Source organism: Tigriopus californicus, chromosome 1 (assembly GCF_007210705.1).
Source record: "Tigriopus californicus strain San Diego chromosome 1, Tcal_SD_v2.1, whole genome shotgun sequence".
NCBI classification, from domain to species: domain Eukaryota; kingdom Metazoa; phylum Arthropoda; class Copepoda; order Harpacticoida; family Harpacticidae; genus Tigriopus; species Tigriopus californicus.
Genome location: NC_081440.1, coordinates 16,155,446 through 16,162,587, shown reverse-complemented (window position 1 = coordinate 16,162,587; position 7,142 = coordinate 16,155,446). Strand labels below are relative to the sequence as shown.

General features: G+C 47.3%; 2 protein-coding genes across 2 annotated transcripts; one reads left to right on the top strand and one right to left on the bottom strand.

The window, feature by feature from the left end:
- The first annotated feature begins 242 nt into the window (after positions 1-242).
- Positions 243-2,305, top strand: LOC131877279 (solute carrier family 35 member E1 homolog). The gene has a single exon (XM_059222895.1). It carries the CDS (start codon positions 907-909, stop codon positions 2,011-2,013), a length of 1,107 nt encoding a protein of 368 aa, XP_059078878.1. The 5' UTR covers positions 243-906; the 3' UTR covers positions 2,014-2,305.
- LOC131877266 (transmembrane GTPase Marf-like) lies at positions 2,171-4,928 on the bottom strand. The gene has a single exon (XM_059222893.1). The coding sequence runs from the start codon at positions 4,737-4,739 to the stop codon at positions 2,370-2,372; it is 2,370 nt and encodes a 789-aa protein (XP_059078876.1). The 5' UTR covers positions 4,740-4,928; the 3' UTR covers positions 2,171-2,369.
- Between the last annotated feature and the right edge of the window lie 2,214 nt (positions 4,929-7,142).

The window sequence follows — 7,142 nt, the reverse complement described above, 5'->3', positions numbered from 1 at the left end:
TGAATTTACTGCTACACACAGCTTGCATTGCGCCTGGTCATGTTACCCTCATTCTTTGGCTTTATCAAAGTTTCCATTGGAGTTCGTTGTCTTTAGCCGCCATGTTTTAAAGCACAATCAGCTGTCGACCTTTCGGGATCACCAGGCCAGTATGAAATATACTGGTAAAGCGGCCCACTCTAGTTCAGAGTGAGAAAAAGAAGACCTACTATAGGGCCGTTCTGCTTGTCTGTAGTTGTCAGGAAGAAGAAATCATTCCCTGAAACTGTGAGCGAGAGGGAGGCAGGTAGGCGAACATCTCGGCAAGGTAAATACGATATCAACCCGCAGTTCTCGAGCTTGCTGGATATGTACCTCGATCTAGAGAGCGTACGAGATCACAGCTTCAACAACTGTTCTCTCATCTCGGAGCTAAAAATCATTGAGGCGTTGGATCGCTGGAGTCCTTTCAAGTGGCACACACCAACTGCTTGGCAGGACATAGCGCTAGGACTCAGCTGGACTCGAATTTACGCACATCCGAACGTAGTGACTCGTGGTCCTACCAAGTGGCTAGAAGCATATTGAGGTCCTCGAGTCCTTCTCGTAGCCATCTCAGTTTAGGTCTGAGTCTCGGTCTGAATCTTGCTCGGCCAAGCTGATCTTGAAAACCATCACGTCACATCGAGAAGCTGACGGATGACGTGGGCCATCGTCAAGACAACATAGGTCACTCTTCATCACCCCGCATCACACACACAGACACAGATAGAGAGTAAGAGAGCCAGAGAGCCAGCGAGAGAGAAAGAAAGAAAGATATGGCGGATGGGAGACAAGGTGCTCACTAAAATGGTCAGGACAATTGCCAGAGCCTAATCCGATTTCAAACACGACTGGGAGTGAAAATCGACGCCTAAAACCAGAGTCATGGGTGGTGTAACGAGTGGGGAGATCCGGGAGTTTGGGCGGGTGGCTTGTATTTGTTTGTTATGGTATTTTGTCAGTTCGTGTAATGGCGTGTTTGGGAAGTGGATTCTCACCGAATTCCAGCATCCATTCACCATCACTCTAGTGCAGTTGTTGTCAATCACCATCTTCATTCGTCCAGTGTGCTCGTTCCTGAGGATTCGTCCCATGTCTAATGTGTCTTGGCGATATTACACCCGGTTGGTCATACCTTTGGCCATAGCCAAGTTCCTCTCGAGTGTGTTAGCTCATGTGAGCATATGGAAAGTGCCCGTGTCCTATGCTCACACGGTGAAAGCCACCATGCCCTTCTTTACGGTGCTCATATCGCGCATGTTTTGCGGGGAGCGATTCTCTTGCAAGACCTATATGGCCTTACTTCCTGTGGTATTGGGGGTATCCGTGGCCACTTTAACAGAAGTGTCTTTCGATGTGATCGGCCTCACGAGCGCCCTGCTGGCCACGGCCGGCTTCTCAGCCATGACCATTGTCACAAAAAAGATTCGGGACGAAACGGGTGTGCACACGATCCGATTGCTTCTAGTCACTGGCCAGTTGTCTTTGTTTATGTTCCTTCCAGTATGGTTCTTTGTGGACTTCCAAGAGGTCATTCGACATCCTCTGCTCACGGCCGAAAACAGCTCATTCAGTATTTTACTTCTTTTGGTGCTTGATGGCATGTTCCATACCCTACAGAACTTGCTGGCCTTCACGTTAATGAATATTGTCAGTCCGTTGACGTACTCGGTGGCCAATGTGAGCAAGAGGATTGTCATCATCACCTTCTCGATCTTCATGCTCAAGAATCATGTAACCACGACGAACTTTTTGGGCATCCTCATGTCCATTGTGGGCGTGGGGTTGTATAACAAAGTGAAATATGATGAGAAACGTGCCAAAGAGCTACCAACGTCGATGAAGCATCTGAACAATAACTCTTCTTCCTCCTATGATCGACCTCCGCCGAAAGTGAATCTATGGAATAATAACGGCTTTACATCACGGGTCAAATTGGCCATGCCCGCAGATTATTCTCGTCTCAATGGGAGTTACAACCATCAATTATAGCACCATACCAGCTTTATCAAACCAATCTGACAAACGCATATTTCAATTTACCGTCGCAAGAAAACCCCGACCTTCAGTTGTCTTCCCTTAGATATTGAAATAACAATTATGACTCATAACTATGACGATTCAAGTCGCTTTGTATAATTCGAAAATGTCGCTTAAAAATAAGTGCAATTTTATTTCGCTTTCAGTGGGCATTGAATGGACATGCAAAATAATTTGACTTCCTTCTATCTGACAGTTGATCATAGGAGAGTACCAATAGACGTTAAAGTTTTATCAATCCTGACTAACGAATCCATCAATCGATCTGAATGTAACTACTGAATTCTTGTCCATCATTTCCGATCACTTTAGTCTTCGTCTTCAGCCAGAAAAGTCTGTTCGAAAATGTCAAGCTTGTGGGCAATGAAACTAGCCTGATTTCTCAACACTTTGCTCCGGGTGGCAGATTCTTCGAGATCTCGTAAACTCCGGTCAATGGTCTTGATCTCGTCCTTCATGTCGTTGGTGTTTTCATCCACCAAATGACACAAACGAGCAAAGGTGGAAGACAATTCCTGTTGGACTTGATGCGAGCAATTGGCCGAGGTCATATCTACGATCAGGCGTAATTTTCGAGCCGCGTGATCCACGTATTGCTGCTTGAAGGCTCGACACTTGGCTTGTGTGGTCCAAGTGAGGCGCTCATAAAAATAGAGTGACCCATAAACGGCCCCGGTCACTAGGATCACACGCCAGCCCACTGTTTTGAATAAGAGCCCACCCGCTAGAAGACCGCCCATGGTGCCCTGAGAGGTTAGCGAAGCAATGGCAATCTTCGAGACCAAAGACCAGTCATCCTGAGGCGCGATGAACTCGTTCGTCAACGGCGGAGTGTGAGGTGAAGACGTTGTGTTGAGGCTGCGAGAAAGGGAAGCATCGCCACTTCGTGATGCGTGATGGCGCTTATGACCTCCGTGGCCTCCCATGAAGCGTTGGATGAGTGACGTCAATCCCAAAGAGAAGTGAAAGCGAAGATCCTCTTGGAAATCCGAACATAGGTTGTCGCAATGGAGATGGTAGAGTACCTCGAACGCCTCGCGTCGAGGCAGAATAGTCCGCGAGATTTGTTGTCGGTCCTCGGGAATCAGCGCGGACATGCGTTCAATCATCTCGTGTTGATGAGCGTCCATGTTCAATTGAAGATCTGAAGACAGACGAGCCTTCAGATTCGAGCCCAACCCGTTCTCAATGTGGTGATTCAACTTGCTCTTATACACATTGATCACGAGCGGATCGGGGTGAAAGGGATCACTGAACTCGTCCACGAGCACAGAGAGCCGTCGAATCTCTTCGCTCAAGGCCTTGCCGACTTTGTACTCGACATCTTCAGTGATCTGGTGAATCTTCTCCTTCATTTCATGAGTCATTTGCTCGAGCTGCTTTTCAGTGGAATCCAATCGATCCCCTATCTCTTTCCGCAAAGCCACTTGGCTCTGCTGACGCTTTTGTGATCTGTGGTGAATGTCCAGTAAGATTTGTGACACGGAATTCACAATGGATTGACCTCGAGCCGTGTGTTGGGCGAATTTGGTCTTGACAGCCGTGGATGAAAGGCACGAGGCAAAGTTCTTCTCGAACTTTTGGAATTCCAGATAGCGTGTGAAGAAATCCTCGGTGGATATTTGCGGCGGTTGGCCCTTGGCCTCCTGCAATCGGGCTTGGAGCGCTTCCTTGGCCGATATGAAGTAAATCCGATCCTCGGCCTCGCTTCGGTTGCACACGTTCAACTCTTGGACCAGAAAGGCTTGGGCTCTTTGCGAGTGTTGAGCCTTGACTTCGTGTTGCATCTCTTCACCCGCAAACGCGTCTGATCGGTTGTGAATGATGAAGATGTTTGGATTACTCAAGCGTTCTGACACTTTGTGGAAGAACTTTTTCTCGGTGAGCATGAGCGTGGATTCGGCATTGGCCACCAACACAAACACATCCGAATCCAAGCAGAACTTGTCGATCCAATCATCGAGATCCGATTCCACGTCAATGCCAGGTGAATCGATGATGACCACTTCTTGGGCCAACATGGGGCACTTGTCCTTGGGCCAGATGATTCGCACTTTGGCCGAGGCATCCAGTTTTTCCTCGCACAAGGCATTACCCAATTGCGACAACGAAGTCAAGCTCTGGCGTTGATCGGGTTGGACCTCGGTCACCACATAGGCCTCCTTCTCATCCGTGCCCTCGATTTGGAGGAAGCACGACGTGGTATGGCCGATGCCCATGGGTAGGATCCGATCCCCTAACAGGGCGTTGATAGCCGTACTCTTGCCGTTGGAAGTGCGTCCAAAGAAGACTACTTTCATGTGATCCCGTCGAAGCACCTCCCGGATGCTGGACACCTTGCGGTCATGGTCGGACACCAGCTTCTTGTTCTCGGGCGACACCACAGCCAAATCTGACGTCACGCCGCTCGACGTGACCGTGAGGAAGCGATGGGCCGAGCTCACGTAATCGCCCACTTCGCCGTAGATCTCGTTGATCTTGCGTTTGGCCCGCACAAATAGCTGGAGCGGGGAATTAGCGGCGGAAGCGTGAGCGCCAAATCCGGCGGCTGAAGTCGAAGCAGAGGAGGAAGTGGGCGGAGAGGCGGCCATTTTGCCATTGTGCAGGAGTGAGGCGTCACCCGTGGGCGCCACGTAAGGATCGTGGGACATTTGCGAACGGAGCAGGGTGTCGGACATTTTGAACGGGCCAGCGGGTCTGCGTCAGTCGTCACTCGATGGATCTACTCTTCCACTTCCACTTCTACTTGGGACGGTGCAAGAGACACGAGAGGTCGTCCAGTCGTTCCCTGGCTGCCTTTCCACTTCAGGAGAAACACACATTCACCAGTGTATCTATCTTCTATGGACAAGGTTAGACTACTAGGTACTTCTCAGTCCAAACAGCTGACTGCCTGATCCACATGGCTTTTTCCTCGGGCTTTGAGATGAGAGTTTGCGTGAATGGGCTAAGACTCTCTCCTTCAGTGGTTCCTGCCGATCATGCAATAAACCCCATATTTTTCCAGCTGGCAAAGCAAACATGTTGTTTAAGTTGAAAGAATTGACTATTTCTACCAGGTTTTCTGATCATTCATTCAGGAAACTGGCATGGTTTTTAAGCATCATACTGAAAAAAATCAACTTTGATGGCTATTTCCGCCAAGAGTGAAATCCGCCATAGCAGTCTCCTCCATATTGAAGTCCGTCAACAGCAATTCTTTCTACCATAACAGCCTTCAAATGAAATATTGCCAAAGATGACTTTGCCATAATACACTCCTCCACATCAAAGTTGGTCAACCAAGATCTCCCCAAACAAGGAAATCCGCCAAAGGCCAAATGGAACTCCTCCATGATAAACTTCCCAAATCCAAGTCCGCCAACTGCAATTTTCTAAGCAATGAAATATGCCTGCTTCAAATACCCCATGATGCACACTGCCAACCAAGTACTCCCCCCAGATGTCTCTTCTGACATGGTCTCTAATTTTTCCAATTTGAACTTAATTTGATTACAGTGGAACCCGCTTATTTCCACTGTAATGAAAATCTGATCTGAAAGTAAAATTTGGCCTTTGAAATTGTGAAATTTTTCCTTTCAGTCTAAATCTTTCAATATAAGAGTAAAAATGTTTCAATCGTATTTACTCCCAAATTGCAAGATATTAAAAGAAGATTTTAATAAATAGTATATCTTTACAAAATAGTTTGACAACCAACTTTTGAACAGCTTTCTCCCAACAATAGTTCCCCAGATTTTGTATAACAAAAACATCCCATAAAAGCAAGCATAAAGGCTCATTTAAGGACTGACGCGCAATTGTTGAGCTTGATACAGCTGGCCATGGAAATTCCAAGATAACCAAGGTCTTGAGAAGCCAAATGTTACAAGAAAATTGTTGAGATGAATGGCATTGAGGACCGGAATGATTAATGCCGTGGCTTAACTGTATAAGATTTATTCGGGAAGTATGAAGAGAGAACTGTTCAGTAGGAAGGAAGAAATTAAGATGAAGGAGTCGGGAGGAGAGAGAGAAGAGTCGTGAGTAATCGTGCCGGAACTATTGACTATCGTGGATCAACCTGGTATTACCAATTACTCCAACTCCCCATTTTAGATTTTCAAGAGATTTCGAACACATTAGAAAATGAAATGACGTTGAAAATCTCAATAATAAACCAAGCGATCCAGTGCTTTGCGCGTTTGATTGCTGGATCTTCTGGAGACACACTCGAGTTCTTTGCGTCTTTCCGAGACGCCATCTGGTTGGTAAGGAAAGGCCGGATCTTGAATTGTGCGAAGGAATCGCCGATTTCGCCAAGAAGTTGTTGTCTCGAACTCCGCAAAATATCTCCGGCCATAAGATTTGAGGATCTTGGCCGATCTGTCCCACCGCTTCAATTGTGGACTCTGGACAGAAACGAGGCAAATGGTGAGAGGGCTGATCGTAAGAGATCTTGCCGGATCAATCCAATTTGATCCATTTTGCTTCAGCTCGATCTAAATCCTCCTCTTTGGTTGCTGACCGGAGAATGTCCTCCAGAACTGGTATTTGAGAGCGAATGGGCCGACCAAATGCTCTCTGAGCAGGCAATAGACCATCGTTCTGAGGACTATTCCGAAATTCGAGTGACACCTCCACAAACTCCCCAGAATGAATGTTTCCTCCCGTCTTGGCCAACATGTATTTCATAGACTTCACCATGACTTCTGCGTGCCCGTTGCTTTGCGGGTAGTATGGTGATGACGGCTTCCATTGGACGCCCCATTTGGTAAGAAATTGACTGAATTGTGACGAGGCAACTTGAGCCCCTTGTCCGTACGTAGGACGTTAGGAACACCAAATGTAGCAAATAATCCCAGAAAATATTTCATGATTTGAGATAAAGACAGGGAAGTAGCGTATTTTAGGATAGTTGGAAATCCAGACAACCAGCAACTGCAGACCAGGTAATCATTTCGCTCATACGTGAAAAGATCCGCAGTAACAACTTGGAAAGGTCCTGTAGGTAGATCATCTTGGATGAGGGGCTCGGGTTGATGGGAAAGGCGAAAGTAAAGACATTCCGGACAAGCGGCCACAGTATTAGCTATATCCGA

Bases quoted from the DNA above. Each gene is read 5' to 3' on its own strand.
- LOC131877279 (XM_059222895.1), top strand. From the start codon at position 907: ATGGGTGGTGTAACGAGTGGGGAGATCCGGGAGTTTGGGCGGGTGGCT.
- LOC131877266 (XM_059222893.1), bottom strand. From the start codon at position 4,739: ATGTCCGACACCCTGCTCCGTTCGCAAATGTCCCACGATCCTTACGTG.